Raw genomic sequence first — 17,746 nt, forward strand, 5'->3', positions numbered from 1 at the left:
GCAAACATCTTTTTGCCATATAAATACAATATTCACCAAACATCAACAAAGCAATCATTTACGACAGAAGTGTGCGATCATCTGTAATGTCCGTTTGAGAGCTTAACTTACCTGGCAGTGCCTTGGAACCTGGTTTTCCCACAAGGCCACGGGCTCTGATGACCTCCACCTCCAGCGCTCCTTTCTTCTCCACCATGCCGATCTGGATGTCGCCTGAACAACACACAAAAGACAGCAAACTATCAGCACACTACTAACTCAACATCTGTCTATACAAAGGAATAAATCATTACAAATTCAAAACCGGGATCTTAGACATTAATAATGCTTTAAACTCATGTACTGGGTCCGATGTTTATGGCAGAAATAGCACAGGCTTGCGTGAAAACAGCGATTCCAAGTCTTCCATTGATGCTGAATATGTAATGGCGGCTAACAAGGGGCCTAATTAGTGGTAGCAGTCTTGTTCTCACCCATGGGTGGAGTAGCCAACGTCTGTCGTCCGACCAGCTGGGCGGGGCCGAGGCCATCCAGGAAGTCGCTGAACTGGGCGTCTGAGGAGAGCCTCACGCCGGGGAAGATGAGACTGGAAGAACAACAGAGAAAGACACACTGGTTACCACGGAGACAAAGGCAAGACTGTGATGATTAAAGACAAAGTTCTGAGTGAGCGGCTGTGGCCTATCAAAGGGCATGAGGATCAGGGAGAAAGACTGAAGCTTGTAGTACATAATTAAATCTAGCTTTGAAATGTTTGACCAGGTATTTTACGAATCACTCCCAGTGAAATTTGGCATGAGTTGGCGCTGCTGAGCTGATCCCCCAAGAAACATCCAGTAATTTGAAGTGTGAGCCATATTTTAGTCTGGGGTAAAACTCAGAAACCTCCAAGTCAAGGCTTGATGACTGTCCACAGAGTGCGAGTCCTTGTTTCCTTACTTTCCCTCGGAGCTGTAGCTGTTCATGCTGCCATCTGTGGACTCCCGGCTGGCCTGCCGAGTCATCCTGCTCCTCATCTCCACCGCCAGGCCCGTCTCTGTGCTCCTCTGGATAGTGCTGCGCAACTTCTTACCTCCCGCTTCTGGAGAAACAATGACACACACAAAGAGACAGAGAGAGAAAGAGTGGGAGAGAGAGAGAGAGGAATAGAGACTGTCAATTTATGACGTTGAATCATGTTCTGACTCATAGCGCGTATTGTGTTCACATGGATTGTTATTGACATACCCGTGTTTCCACTGATTCATAGAAAATCACTCAGCAGGAAAAAAACACCAATGCAACGCATAGTATATTCTGTGAAATCAAATTAATCTTTACACCAGGAAATGAGTAGAATGTGCTCTGGGAATGATCACGGTATGACAATTTCACCATGGCCATGAATCCATGAATCAAACAAGGTCACTAATTCAACAGGCTCCACTGAATCATTTTCCCGGGTGTGCGGAACAGAACAACATGTACAGCCCTCCTCTGGTCCGTGCTACCGGCTGCCTGCGGGGGTCTTTTGGGAGCCGTAGTGAGTCCATGCTCCACCTACAAACCACATCCACTGTCTGCCCCCCTCTACCTCCCCCCATCAGCTGATCCAAGACGACAGCTGACTCCCCCCATTAGCCCTGTTGCTGCTCATCTCCACCCAGCCTATCTGACAGCCGCTGTGTGGGGCCACGTGGCAGCGGCTCACACACACGCAGTACACATATCTGCACAAATGTATGGATGCTCCCACACCAGACACACTCGTGCATCATCATACCCACACGCACGCCATCGCCACTGTGTTTTATTTTGATTATGTTTTATGAGGGAGGTTAGGTAATTTCTTCTTAGCTCGGAGCATCAACAGGTCGTCACAACAGAGCCTTGGTTAAGTCACACACTGAGGTTTTCAACCGCAAAGATACAAAGCTTAAAATAATATAAAACATACTAGAGTTTGTATAATTCAAAATCAATCAAGACGGTGAAGGATACATGAAGTTGTCAGCATTAAAACCTACAGGCAGAGGTTTTAATGCAGGGTTCAAGGCGTGTTTGTATTACATCCTTGAGTTTATATTGTAGAGGTGGCCATTCAGCTCTCCTGTAGCGCATATTGGCACCTGAGAGCGATGTGTACATGAGCTCCTGCTACTCAGTGTTGACACAAGAGAAGCTTCGATCCTTTATTAAATTGGTCAAAGTGTCAACATGAAATCAGGTGCAGTAACACGGCTATAGTGCAATGGATAACAGGTTAATCATCCAAGCAATACTAAATGTTATTGCATCTTAAATTATAGTATGCAATTTATTTTCTCTTATCTGTCATCCAATAAATGATATTATTATAAGTCAAATGAGCGCATCAAGTCATTTCCCAAAGGTTAGATAACTAATTGTTGCATGAAATGAAACCCAATAAGATTGAATTAATCCTCAGTTTGCTATTTGCAACCCTAGGGCTCACAGTGGTAAAAAATAATACGCCTATTAATAAATCTTATGTCATTTCCACCATATAATTTCCTAGACATTGTTTGTGTGTATGAATCCTGACTACATCATTCCCAATCCGGCATCATCGTTATGCCCCTATTGTCGCACCAGCTGTTTTTCCTCCACATCCCCTCTCCTTCCCCATCCTCCCCAGAGAGGCGACAAGTTGCTCTCTGAACTAAGGAGAAGGAAGGCAGATGAGCCTGTGTCGTATCTCAGAGAGAGAGAAAAAGAGACCTGAAGCTTTTGTGCCTGGCAATCACAGTCATTCAGCTGTCCTCCGCCTCCTCTTCCTGCTCTTCACACTTCACAATGGAAGCCCGAGTCGCAGAGGTCGACTGTGACGTCTGTAGCAACCTGCAGCTGACAGACCTGCTCTGCCAATCAGTGGCCGGTCCAAATGTTATCAATGAATATTAAAAAAACAAGCAACTGCAGTTAGATTTTATGCTGTGTTCCACGAAATTAATAGGTGTGCTCTGCAAATTGTAGTAGGTTGATACATAAAGACGCCATGGCATAGATTCATATATAGAACATGACTTCCACCCTATCAATGCAATTATGAATCTGGCTGCATGATTTATGTACAAAACAGGACTCACAACTGTCTGTGCCATGATGATTCTAAATGTATGACAAATCGTTTTTTTCTTTTTAATGACCTCTCTGAAATCCCGTCCCCCCACACGCCACACATGCACAAGGACACACAATTGCTTCAAAAGTTTTGGATGTGAGCTTTACCCAGACTGGACAGGGGCCAATTACTTTGTCATGTAACTGGCAGGGATACTACTGTTGCACTAGCATTAATTGTTTAGATAGCCTCAAGTGGAGCTAGCCTGAATGTCAAGGAGGGAGATGTGGAGTTTGAAGCAGCAGTAGCATAGAAGTTAGACATTTTGGCTCATCACCAGAAGGTCAACCGTTCAAATCCTGGGCTGGCTGGACAGGGAAAGTGAATGACAGACTCCAGTGGAGTTGCTCAGTTGCCAACAGTAGAAGACTGTGTATAACTGAGTATGAAGTAAGATGTTGCTGAAAAAGAGCCTGTGTGCTCAGGAAAATATCCCTGGATAAAAGAATAGAGGAAGAAAAGTGTGTGCCTGCTGCATCTCTAATCCAACCTATTGTCTTTCTCTGCAAATAAATCCCATTGACACTATTATAGGAAGTGACGAGAGCATCTTGGGAGGCATAAATATAAACACCCATTCAACATCTGCCACTGTGAAGGAAATTTGAAGAGACAGTCATAGAACACTGTTGAATTCCTGAGCTAAATCTGTACTACCACCCACAAGAGACGAAACAATGAATCATGATTCATTCCAATTAAGACATATGTGGTTGCCAGTCACAGAGTCCATATTTCAAAATCATCAAGGGGAAAAAAGACATATTTTAATGTCATGAATAGCCGCATTGCACTAGCAAGAGTTGCATTCATCAACAAACAGACCGTATCCCATAACCAACCATGTCAACATCACCACCAGTGGTGGCAGCAATAACAGCTAAAGCGGTCCACATCCACAACAAACTGAGGACCAGGAAGACAAATTGACTGCGCTTGAGATGCGGACAACATGTTGACAAAGGTATTAACTTCCAATACATCACATTAGCTAAGTACACACACTGCTCAAGCATCCTTCTCCCTCATGTTAATCTAACTCCCCCATCCTCCTGACCACTGCGTCTCTCAGCCTGCCATTCCCCCCAGCAGCTACAACTGTGCATCTTTCCACTCATCCTCCTCACCGCCATCCTCCCTAAAACAGCACGTCTCTCTTGCTGCCCCCCCCCCCCCCCCCATCCAGTCAGACAGTTCCCCGGTTGTCATCTTACCTCCGTCCTCTTCATCGAAGGAGTTCATGCAGGGGAAATAGACAGCCAGCGCCTCAAATGATGCCGACAGGCTCATCTTACTCTGGGAGCGCTGTATGCGCATCCCAGCAGCCGGAGCAGCGGCATCATGCCCCTGCCTGCCCATTGTCACCGGTTGCCGTCTCTCTCAACGCAGTGAATCGAATGCACCAGACGTCGGGTTTGTTTTCTCTAGCTGATCTCAGGTCAAGTCTAACCTAATCAGCTGGGTAAATGCCTGTGCCCCGATGGTAGAGTACTCTGCTGGTCTGTAGGAGATCAGGTCTGAGCTGCGGTGTGTTGTCATCTACTCGGTCCCTAAATGCTCTGCAGACTGCGTCTTAGAGGGAGCTGTAGGAAAAGGTTGCTTCAGTAGCGGAGTCTTAGTGTTGTCTGTGTCTGACGTTTCTGCTGCTCCTCTTTTCTACTAGGGGGGGAGGGGAGCGAACTGCATCCCTCTCCACCAATCAGAGGGCCAGGCTGCTCAGGCGCACCTCGGCTGACTCTCCGGGCGAACGAGCTCTACCCAGAGATACATCTGAGCACCCCACCCCACCCCACCCCCACCCATTCTCACTCATTTTTTTCACCTCTTTCTCTCTATCATCGGCTTTCTTTCTCTTTTCTCACTCTGTTTGCTTGCTCTTTTGCTGTCTTTGCTGCTCTTTGTCACTGTCTCTCTATCCCTCTATCCCACCATCCCTCCCCTCTCCCCCCATGTTATCACCACATCGGCCACAGGCAGATCCAGCGAGGCCAGTGAAAACAAGCTGTCATTAGGTCTGCCAACAGCCCTGCTCCTCTGCTGTTGTTCCACAGAGAGGGCTCCTGCCACATGGCGGTCACTCGGAGTTCACGTGCCCAACCCGGCGACTTCATCCCTCATCCTGCCACAACTTTCATATCACAGCTGTGTTGTGTTTGGAGAAATTCAATTCACATTCGCTGGGTGTTTTCATAGTTATTGAAGATGGGAAATCAAGTCCAACATTTTCACGTGCTCAAACCGACGGCTCTATCCGCCATCCTACACAGCTTCAATGTCAATGTTAAGAGAAATTCAATTCACCTTGTTCAACCGTGAACCGTCAAACAATCAGAAGAAAAGCTCTTTGTTTGAATTAGTTTCAAACATAAATGTCTAAACATAAACCTTTGGTCACTCTATTTCTACCTTTTGAGAAGCCTGAAGCTGGCCTATTCCAAACAGTCCAGAGAAGAGAGACACAACAGAGGAGCTAGCTAGAGAAAAGTTTTCTCCTGAACTCACAGGTGGTCCCTGAAATACTGATAAATGCTCTGTTGCTGTCATGATGTGTGAGGGACAACACTTTGAGCAAATTTATGACATTAAACTAAACTTCAGCCCTTCTGGTAAGTGTCAGTCCCAGAGCTGGGAAACAACCAACTTAAATTGTGCTGCTTTGACACATACTGTCTGAACCAACTGCAGTACTTTTGCTCAGAATACTGTATCTGGCAGAATAGGCACAAGACAGGCCAATTACGGTACTCTGCGCTATCATAAATATAGCACCCTCCCTAGTGTTATCGCTGTGGCTAAAACTCCTCTCTAAGAGACACTGCAACCTACTTCCATGAAGGAGCCACTTCATGCATTGTGTCCCTTCGCAGGCTACATAGGCTTTCATCTAGGTCAGCACAGTCAAAAACAACACTTCAAATTTGCAACGAGGGGGAAATTGGAAAAACGCACAAAGCTACCACAATACAACCAATTGGGTCATTTTTAATGGGTTCTACAACAGTGTTTCGTTAGGAAAAGATGCAACTTCGTAGCAGAGATTAGGACTCATCTTAACTCCGCCTCTGAGGCCCAACAATGAAACTCATCAAGGAGATTTGTATGTTTTTAAAGGACCGCGAAATAGCTCTCTTCCAGGAAAACTTGTGGCTTTGACAGTATTGTGCCAGCTCTGTAGGTTTTGCATACGCAAAAACTGCTGCAGAATAATGTCATAGACCCAGGCCTGAAAGCTCAGGGTATCACTGCAATGTAATCATAGTTAAATTACTTGCTACTTTTATTAGTCACTTATTTTTACATTTCTTTTTTTAGAGCCACATTCCTAATGGAAAGACAGTATCTGACTTTCATTTTAATACAAAGCATTTTTTGGTCTTTTGAGCTCTTTCACTTTCTGACATTGTTCTGTTTCTATGAACTCATTGTTCATGCTGTTTGATCATTTAAAATCTCTTTCATTGTCTTTATCGTCACCTCAAGTCCATGAGGTGTTTTTAAAGCCAAAAGGTTTTTGTCCTATCTAAGACACATGTTTTTCTAATGTGTCCCAACATTAGAAAAGTCTAAAAAGCCTAGTTGTGTGGTATCACATGTTCATTCACAAGTCACTGTGCTCCTCCTAAGGTTTGCCCACTACCTTACACTAAAAGATCACACATATTTTCTTAGCATGAAATCATGTTGGTAGTTGCCTGGCTTATGACACAGAATTAAATTATCACAGCGGCCAGTGAAATTAATTTGCACCGGAAAAGGCATGGCTTTTGTTCATTTTATGCACGGATGACACAAAACGGCCAAAAAGATTGCCAGGACAAAATAATAATCCAAAACAAAACAGAAAGGATAGTGTGACAAGTCATCAACCCCTTCTCGAAGTCGTGGTACATACGTCATTGGACACGTGGCAACAGTAGCTGGCATTCACGTTTGGCACGTGTTACTCAACTTTCGCACCTTTGGTGCAGTTTATTTCTCCCCAACCACCCACTACAGAGCCAGAGAGAGAGAGAGAAAGAGAGAGAGAGAGAGAGAGAGAGAGAGACACAGCCAAATGTTAGAGAACTCATAAACTCAACTTCACTATATACATGGAATAGATGACACACACTGAAGAAAAATATAAGGTTAATTACAGTTCCTGCAAATCCTTTCAATAAAGCACGTGTACTGTAGGCCTCTGAAAATAGACCTCAGTTCACACCTCATGTGAAAAGCTAGACAAGAGCTCTAATTTGGCGTTCTCTGTACTCATTTGGTGGACAATACTGAACATTATTAACAAAATGAAGCCTGTTTATTAAAAGTCAGTTCAAAAGAGTTAAAAAGAATGGTGGCTGAGGCAAATAATAATCCACATGTGTTTTCGAGTGTATAATATCACTCTGTATTGAGGTGCTGCCAGGTTATGATATGTGATTGTCAGTGTAATACTACAACTCTGTCTGGCTGTTTCAGACAATTATTGTTTCTATGTGTCACTTCCTTAACAAAAGACCACATTGTGTACAGCAGTGGATTTAAAGATGGGTTCAGGGACACCTAGGAGTTTTTGGTCTCCAGCGTAATGACAATTTGATTTTACGATTAGTCAACTCACTGGTTAGATCAACCATATATCAGCTAACCTCTTGACAGACAGGTACCATACAAGCTGATGGGGGTGCATTTTATTTAGGATCCCTTGGTACTCCCTGTTATGGAGAATCTCCATTTTAGGCCACAAATCTACACTCCAGACACACAATAAAAGCATAACAAGTATGGTATTGTCTCAACTCCTTTGGGTTCTTTCCACGATCACATGGAGTAGTTTTCCAGAGTTTACTGAACACCGTATCAAGTCTTGATCTATGACATAGCTCCTTACTACGACCTAAACGATGCAACAGTGACCGAACGACTGGGAATCAAAAGCACCTCAGATGGCAGGAATCTGAAGAATCCCGCCAATTCTACAAGAACAACAAAAGAACGTAACATCCCAGAAGTCGTACGCAGGGTCCGTCTGGCAGGCGGCAGGGATCAGAGGCGGAAGTGTTTCTGATTGATGAGGCGAGGTGAAGCCAAGCGTCAGAGAGGGTCTCTGGTTCTACAGACTGTAAACACAGCTTAATGGAGGGCTCCTAACCCTGGCACACACATGCACGAATGTAGGCAAATGCACACTCACACATGCACAAGTACATTCACACGCAAACAGACAGACACACACCGACACACATGCAAAGTCAGACAAACACTCCCTCTTCTCTCTGTTTACATTCCCTGCTGCCTGTCTTGATGGAGGCCAGTCCTATAGTCTGGAAGTGCAATTTCCCCTCTCCTCTCTGGCTCGGACATGATGAGCATTATGACTTGATATAGCTTTGATCTCAAAATATGGTATGTCATCATATTATAGCATACCACTTTGCTTCAAATCCTATTTTACAGCACACTGAATCTTGCAAGTTCTGTTGTTGCGAATGAAAGTGCAGAAATTAGAAACAATGTGAAATCTTGTACAATATAAGAGCTCTTGTATTAGTTCAAACATGCTCCAATATATACATATATACTGTATATATATATATATATATATATATATATAAAAGGAATGCGCACGCACACACACATGTACCGTACACACACACTGTGGCATGCCATTCATTTCACACCTTCGGAAGGTGTGAGGTAAGAGTGGCATATTTGAAATGTGAAAAGGGATGAGGGTTGAACAGTTCGAGAACACTCTGTGCCCTCCACTCAGTGGTGCAAACACTGAAACACCAACAGATGGAGAGAGAGAGAGAGAGAGGGAGAGAGAGAGAGGATCATAAATTCTGCCAGTGCAAAAAACGTGACAGGAGACTTGCAAAGAAGCAGCTGCATTAAAAGCAGCACCTTCAGTATATTGAAAAATCCTAATAATACTGCTGACAGCACACCAGTTGATTTTTCTCTTACAGTCAAAACAAACTAGTGCGATATGCAGAATTTGCTCTCGCATGTGATAACTGTCACCGCGGCATGGTGACTTCTCACGCTGAAAGAGGAATTGAGGACATTTCTCAGAGGTTTTTATGACCAGGAGAAAAATCATGCACACAGTCCATGACTCAACTGACCACAACGCCTTTTTAAGGCATGTCTCACCATCCTTCCTGTTTGACTGACATCCACCAAGCGAAGCTGTGAGCGTTTAAAGACAAAACAGTCAGAAGAGGAAGCCCGTATTTTTAGCAGCAGTTGAATTTCTAAAACGGCAGGGTGGAAGTTCATGTTTAGTCCCACTCAGATGGGAGACAGAATGCAAATAGGCTGCCACCTCCTCTCTATCCAAGTATCCATGTATCCTCCACTGTATCCAAGTCTCAGTCTCAGGCATGGGAGACATATGGCTGAGGAGCACGAGTCACACTTTATGAGATGAATCAACAGTTTTTTAGAGATGCTGATTGACGCTACACAGTGTTCTCAAGACCCATCAGATAAAGAAATCATTATTCATTATTCAGTGTGATAGGTTTATGTGACATTCATCTACAACATATAGCATATTGAGTGAATAGGATATCAGGCAGAATAAGCACAGAATATGATAATGAATTGGAACAAAGCTGAGACTTCCATGTGCCACAATATCACATTTCCCATAAACCCTGTTGTTTCCTGTAGTAAAAAAAATGTTGCAACTTGTCCCTCCACCCCCATGCTTGTGTTGCTCTGTTTGTTTTGAAGACCAAGAAGAAGGATAAAAGCCAATAACAGCCAATAAAATAAATGAAACTCTGCTGTTAGAATAGTGGAACTGGAATAAATGATAAAGTGATGTATTACTTGCAAAGTAAAAGGGTTTGTTTTGTGGTGTAAATCAATCTGCCTTTGTGCCGTAAAGCAATACAGCAGATTTCCCACCAAATCTGACATGGTGTCACACGTAAAAAGTGTAGAGGCTATTAATGTCTCAAAATGAATATGGTGATTTATTTATGTTAAAATTATACACATAGCACCTTTATAAACTTCACCACACCCAACAACAAAAGCAGGGAAATGGGAGAAAAGCAAACTTAAATGCGGGCTAAAGATTTATACTAATTTTCATATTGTATAAAAATCCTCTTATTTGCTGATAAAGCAATACCAATGTGCATATTGCATATACAGTATACTGAGATATACTGTATGGGTATGTCTCATATCACATACAGTGTCATGTGCACCACCCACAGCTCCAAAAGCAGGGTTTAACAGTAGCTATGGCAATCTGGTGTAAGGCAACCAGACGATACAATCCAGTGCTATAAGCTGCTCAAGAGTAAATCAGTGAAGTACACCTCCTTTCTTTTCCATCACAACAATACGAAGACACTCTGTGCTGCCAAGTGAGAATGACTGAGGTCGCAGCAGGTGAAGTTTAGTTGGCATCGGCAAGTGCAAAGGTGTTGTTCCCCCACTCGCCCCCACAGCCTGCTGGGTCAACATGTTAACACAGGGTTAACATTACTAAATTCACAAACATTTTCCCTGGATCACAACCAAACTATCCTCCCGTACTTTTACTGCGACATAGAAAAAAACCCCATTCAAAACAAGAACATTGGTTAATTTCTTTGATGATGCAAAGTACATTGTCTGCTAGGGAAGGCGATGCCATGTGCTGTGCTTGCTTGGAAAAAAATAATTTAATCCAGCAGCTCTGATATTCAAGTCAGAACTCGTGAATAAACATAATGTCTAGAGGGTCGTACATCATCGCTGATTTTAATACAACTCCCTCATTAAAGCCACTATTATGAGAAGATAATACTGTAAGTTCAGAAGAAGAAGCAGCAATAATCTTCATAAGATTTACTTCTGATACTTCTGATTCTGATACTGTGAGGGCGGATTGCCTACTTTCTATTACAGTGAAGTACGCAAATCAGTGCACTACCATAAAACAAACTGGGATGGGCTAAATAAATCTCCTTGGATTTAAAACAATAGCCATTGTTATCTTGTCCTCAGTGCCTGTCAGGCCTCTACTATCAGGCCTAACAGGGAAATATTACAGACAGCAGGTATATTATGTTTGTGTTCAGGGGCTAAAATAAACTCTTTTTATTGTCACCTTTGTCCACGTTCATCCAGCCTGCAAGTCAGGAGACCCAAATCGGTCTACATGAATACAAAATGCAGTTTTTATTGCTGACCTGATACGTCTAGTTATTGCTTCAGGTGCACAGTACCTGGGAGAAAACATATGTAGGGTACTGGTCTTACTACTTAACATCACAGCAGACTTTTGGTATATTTCTTTTTGGTATATTAGATTAACTGGTAGAAGTTGAAACTTTTAAAAGCAAACACCATGCAAATGTAGGTCACTGCAGAGATGGCTGATCTGAGAAAGCAGACTCATTAACGGCCACTCTGTCCTCTCGTGAACTGTTGTGATGGGAACGGAGAAAGAGAGAGAGAGAGAGCAGAGGCGAGGGCAAGGAAGAGAGATAGAGAGAAAGCAAGCGATACTGCGGCACTGGCGGGGTGAAGGTGAAGGAGAGAAGAAGAGAAGGGGGCAGGTGAAATGCGAAAGAGAAGGTGAAGACGGGAAAGAGGAGGCAGAGAACAACAATAGGGAGATAAGAAAAGTAAGAGGGAATGAAAGAGTAAGTGAGGGAGAAAGAGGGAGAGGGGGTGGGGGAGAAAGCGACGGGGCGCGGGTGTCGTTCAGCGTTGGTTGTACCTGGGCTGCTGTGTTCCTTCCATGCATCATCCTGAGAGCAGCATGTCTGGTCCGGCCCCCTAGGAGATTAATTAGCAGCCTCAGCTAGCGGAGGAGCTGCTGAGATAGGCGCCCGGCTCAACACACAAGATGAATTACCACGGCTGAAAGCTCAAAGTTCAGCTATTTTACCACATACAAAACACTCAGTCTGGGGACTTTGGAGGCCCAATCTACATCAGTATCTAGTCTACGTATATGGGCGGGGAGTGGGGGAAGGAGGGGGGAGTCACTGCATTGCTGTATCTGCTGTATATACATGGCTATTCAGTGCGTGGTGAGAGTTATGTGGCACACATGATAAAATGCACTTCATCTTTACTCAGGGAACATTTCACATGGGTTGGATGCAAAGTTTAGAATTTAACAAGGAGGGCAGTGGATTTGGAATCTTATTACTTGTGAGTAGGTGTACTGTCATTAGCTGAATACCTGTGTCAAATATGTGCATATGTGTATCAAATAGTGTGCATATCTCTATTCACCATGCATTTAAATCCACCAGTTCCAACAGTTACCAAGCAGCTATTTTCAAATTAGGTCTTCTCTATGTGCGTATTACCATGTCAGTGAGTCGTCAGGTGCTGTAACAACATGAGCTCTCATTAAACACGTCCTTTTTTAGAAGCAAAATTAGGGCAAGGATTTAAAACACACAACCGTTTGAAAGGATAGATCATGCTCACATGTTGCTGTTCTACATTGCTTGTAGATCTTGAAAAGATAGCATGCCACACATGCTCCATTTAAAGAACGTTCTCTGTTAAACATCTCTGACATGACTGAAATGTCATGTGTTAATATTGCTCAAAGATGTTAATTTTCAGTGGAGAGAGTGCAGTGGTGTGCACAGACTCTGAAAGGGGCAGGGGCAAAATTTTCTAAAAGGGCAACTTCTGAACTGGTGGCTCAGTTGGCTAAGGTGCCTACCCTGCAAATACAATGTCTTGGGTTTAAAATCGGCCTTTGTTGCTTTGTTACACCCCCCCCCCCCCCCCCCCCTCTTTTCACTGTGAACTGTGTAATAAAAAAAAAAATGCCATGAAAATAATCTTTCCAAGGGCAATTCTCCAGAAATGCTAGGGGGGTCCAGGGGCACGATGCTCCCCCAGGGAGAACATTTTGATAATCTGCTTTTTTTCTGATGAGTTTTGTACCAATCTAAAAATGACAGGTAATAAAGTGTATGCAGTAAGAAACTGAACAACCGTGCAAATAGGCCCCTACCAAAGTAGTTTCTTTGTTTAGCAAGATACTTTTGTCATCTTTCTTTCCATTTTCCAGAAACTAAGAAAATGTATGTTTCCATACAAAGAACTCAACTAGTATTAATTTTTCTAGATTATGTCACTGTAGTCACACACTGTTGTATCATCAAGAGTCAATGCACAGAGCTTATTGCCCCAAAGAATTCCAGGTGTGGCATGGTATTTTAAAAAATATTGCCCACATTCAGACCAAAAGTAATCGCACAATTAATGGTGTAGAAAATGGCACAAGTGAAAGGAGGAGCTCCAAACATTTTAACTGCTCAGACTGGATAAGAGAAGGAGGCAAATGTCTTGAGTTTTTGGAATGAAAATATCCATGTGGCCTTAAATGCTCACTGCTGACCAATTTAAGATGTTGCAGAGAGGTGAGTCATGTGTGGCAGTTGAATAGCCTACATATAGTGCAAATACTACAGTGTAACTGCCCTTCAGACTGGTTATATAGCTCTTTTAGAAACTCTATCTCTGTGTTTCAATCTGAAAAGAGCACCTAGGACAAAAGGGCAGGGCCCGCCTATAAGAGTGTGTCATGTCTGGTCAACATATGAAGTTTCTTTGAGGGTCAGACATAGTAAAGTAGGCCTTAAGAAGAACTAGGCTAGTGTATACCAAGGGTTACGCACAGCTGCACAGGAAACTAGATGTTACTGAAATTGTATTACACCACATTCTCACAATCATCCCCACTCACTTCAGTCTTTTACTTTTTCTACATTGCTGCAGGTCGCCTAGCCCATTTTTGCCTATTAAAGGACAATTTCCTGTATTTTCTGCACTTTTCACTTCTTCAACCTTAAGAACTGAAAGAGAAGCAGGTGTTGAGTTGTAAAACTCAGTGTTGATTGTATTTCTGGGACATTTAGATAGAAGCCATTATAGGGTAGAAGTATTGAAATGCATTATAGAGTAGAAAGCTATAGGAAGAAAAAAACCCATGGTACAAAATAATAGCATGTTAACAATTCTGCAGTCTTGGGAAGGAGAGGTACCGTTCCTTTTCCTCCCACATCCCTCCATCCCTCTATCCATAATGTTTTCCACAGAGAGAAGTAAAGATTTGGCCTCTTCCACTCTCTCCACAATGGAGAAAATCACTACTGCTCCAATACAGGGAGCACAAACAGTCCTGCACCGCTACATAAAGGCACAGAGAGCTAGCTGGGAGGAGGCTAATTTTTAGGTTTGGCTGAATACACACACCACTTATTCCCTCGCAGCACTCCGGCTGGTTCCAAAAGGCTGCTAGAGGCATTCACAGGATCTGTTTGTCTTGAGCAAATTGCATTATATGTACTGTGGCAGTCCATATAACAATACTGCATGCTGTTAAGCAACAGAAATGAGATCCTGAGGCACCACGGCCAATAATGACGCACTGCAATACTGAAATAAAAATGCGAACAGCAGGATAATACTTTATACTGCTGACAACATCTTCATCAGCATACTTTTTCTGACAGCCTGCCCACCGAGAATATGCCGCACAGATAGTAAATGCACCAGAAATAAAGAGCACTGGAAATAATAGGACAACACATGTCCAATTTAAAACTCATCACATTTTATAGATTTTTTTAAGATACAAATCAGAAGGAAAATATCTGCGGCAATGCAAAGAGTAATGGACAGCAATGAATTTCCAATAGGCTTGCAAGATCTGAGCTGTTACAATATCATTTTGGCTGAGTCAGGTTGTGTAGCAGCAGTTTTTTGGGGTGGATGGGCTGTATAGGGAATAAGGCTGCTCTCCAATGAGGTTAAAACATAATTTACCAGGGACTAAAGGACTGCTGACTGGTGGATGGGACAATTGAGCATAATAAATCAATTGGTTTTTTTTGTAGCTAAACTGTTGTTTAGCTACAGGTCAAGAACTATATTTCTCAGTATAAAAAATACCATTTAATTACAATTGATTAAAAAATGAAAGACTTCTTGAACCTTTGCTTTCTTTCTTTATTACAATGGTGTGTTACTGCTGTTTTCTAAAAAGAAAATCCTCTGCTTTGTGTCGTGCCTAACAATGCCTCTTAGCTGTAAACCACAGCCTCTCACGACTTATTGCTTTAATACAGCTGTATGTTTAATCAAGCCACTTAAACACAACAATGCATCAATCTTAGTAAGAATCTCTGAAGGAAATGCCTGTCCAAGTCTCTAAAAGTCTCTTTAAACCGCTTAAACCGTTCTTGGTACGCTGTTCCTATGCACTGCTAGACTCTCACCTATGGCTTCAACCTGGGGCATGCCACACCGCCTTGCTGAATGTAGACTGTGAATGTGTAATGTGAATGTGTACTGTGATATAGTCCTATTGTATGTCCTGTACTGCCCCCTTGCACTCTTTCTTGCATGAGGTCCTTTTGTCCCTATACCATGTAGGCCATGTAGACCCTACTTATACTTATGTCACTATGTGAGCTGTCAACATGTTCCTGCACCTTTGTCATCACTCACCAAGAAAAATTCCTGTGTGTTTATTGTACTTGGCAAATAATGTGATCTGGTTTATCTTCATGCACTTTCAAACCTCAGGCAGACATGGTGATACATTTGTATTTCCTGAAAAATCAACTAGGAGTGAGAGGACAAAAACTCCAGTTCAAAGAGAGTTGAGAAGTGAGTGTATGTGTGTAGGTATATGGGGGGAGTACACACTGCCCACGGTGGGGGTGGCCACCTGGGAACACACCCCATCCATCTGACTAGCCTCTGTTTGTCAAAGCCAAAGTAGTGCTGCTTGGCTGATCTGCCCATCACCCACCCCCACCCCCACCTTCACTTGGCAGAGCAAAGAAAATGTAGTAGAGTGTATAGAGTAACCTCTTAAAATCATCCATCCTTTGAATGCGGCCTTCAAGCTGGCCACCAGTCCCTCCGGATAAAACACAACAAAGTAGGACAGAAAGGAGCTTGGCAGTGTTTCTGCCGGTGCAGAGCCATATAGAGATTTCAAATATTGAAAGACAGACGTATGCATGCCCTCGCAAACTCCTTCTGATGCACCTAAAAGCACTGAGTGAAATATTGATATGCTCTTAGAGATGCAGGCTTTTCAGTGTGTGCAGTGTATGCATGGTGTGTGTGTGTGTGGGTATGTGTGTGTGTAAGTTTGTGCCTGTGTGAAACTGTTGGAACGGGTATCGCAAAATAAAAATCTTTACAACTGCCAGCAGGATTTTGTCTTTTCCAAAACGTAAAATCCAGAGAGCCAGCAAAGCATTCTCATTTAGAAACATTAGCATCATTACTAGTCTATAACACAAGACCTGGACCTGCATTTACAATTACTGAACTGGGAAGATCAAGCAATTACACATTCTATCTTCCAAGAGCCTTATCTTAAACAAAACCATACTTCAAAGGTATGATGAGCCTCAAAAGTTTCAATCACACAGCTAAAAGGGTTAAAGTTAGTAAGTACAGAGGTAGAGAGGTAGAGAGGTTTACATATGAAGAGAACATATGCATAAGATTGACAGATTGATATGCTTTGCAACAAGTACAAATTATTAAACCACACAGATAAGGCAGTGGGCCATGTGCCCATCAAATCACGAGCCAGGAGGGGGACGCGACGCCACGTGAGCGCACCGCCTCCCTCCGCTCCCCACTGCACCTCACCAGACATCCCCCATCTATATCTACTCCTTCTATCTTTCTCTCGTCCCTCCGCCACACTATCTCACCAAATCACAGGGTGCAGACGGGTAGAAGTGATTATTGACCACGTTAAGAGACAGATGCATAGAGGAAATTAATAGGCGCTGAATGCCTGGAGATGGGCTGGAGAGCCGCGGCTGAGGAGGTGGGCGAATCGACTGACCTTCACATAAACAGACCAGACCCCAATCTGTCGGCCAGCGCCATCAACACATGCCACCCGCTATGCTGCTTTTCACACTGTCTGGCACCAACTAATATAGCTCAACGCTCCTCACATTGCCATTAAACACGTCTGAAAAGACTGCAGACACCGGGTAAGATTGGGAAAAAATAAATACAGCGAAGAAAGACCGTTCTGTTATTACTTGCAAGCAAAATTTAGTTTAATCTTTTCCACTGCAGCAAAATAAACTTCCTAGTATTCAGCTAAAGAAAAAGATAATAGGCCGTGTGCTCGAAAACGGGGGCAACACAATTGCACCTCTTCCCATCTATTTCTTTCACGTGCACACACACTTACATACACATAGAAAAACAAATACAAACAGCTCTGCGCACACACAAGTGCTTTTGAATTCATAGTTAGAGGTAGTGTTTTTATATTGTCAAGTCACAGTCATGAGAGGATCGCATCATGAGAAGGTGACAAAACGTGACCGGCTCCAAGCGACTGAGGTCATCATTCTGGCAGGAACAGTGAAGCTATTACAGTGCGAACACATTGCAAGATGAACTGACACATTATTAGCACTGAAACACAATAAATCATCAGCAACGTGCGCAAAGAGGAAGCTGAACTGTGCAATAAGCACAAACAGAGAGAAAAAAGGAACAGGTAAAAAAAAGAGAACGGTAGGTAAACTTTCCAAGGAGCTAGAAGACAGAGAGAAAAACGGTGAGAAACAACAGTCATGCTAGTGTCTTCACCTCCAG

General features: G+C 43.1%; 1 protein-coding gene across 1 annotated transcript in view; it reads right to left on the reverse strand.

Moving 5' to 3' along the window:
- rims2a (regulating synaptic membrane exocytosis 2a) overlaps positions 1-17,746 on the reverse strand; it is a 102,874-nt gene that overhangs the window by 588 nt on the left and 84,540 nt on the right. The window contains exons 22-24 of the mRNA XM_071535737.1: positions 940-1,081; positions 474-586; positions 112-213 (exon numbers count right to left, since the gene is read on the reverse strand). Coding sequence (XP_071391838.1) covers positions 112-213; positions 474-586; positions 940-1,081 — 357 coding nt within the window. The remainder of the gene's footprint in view (positions 1-111; positions 214-473; positions 587-939; positions 1,082-17,746) is intronic.

Source organism: Centroberyx affinis, unplaced genomic scaffold, assembly GCF_046629955.1.
Source record: "Centroberyx affinis isolate AG114_WGS23_722 - 3 ecotype Tasmania unplaced genomic scaffold, CSIRO-AGI_Caff_v1 ptg002760l_1, whole genome shotgun sequence".
Lineage (NCBI taxonomy): Eukaryota > Metazoa > Chordata > Actinopteri > Beryciformes > Berycidae > Centroberyx > Centroberyx affinis.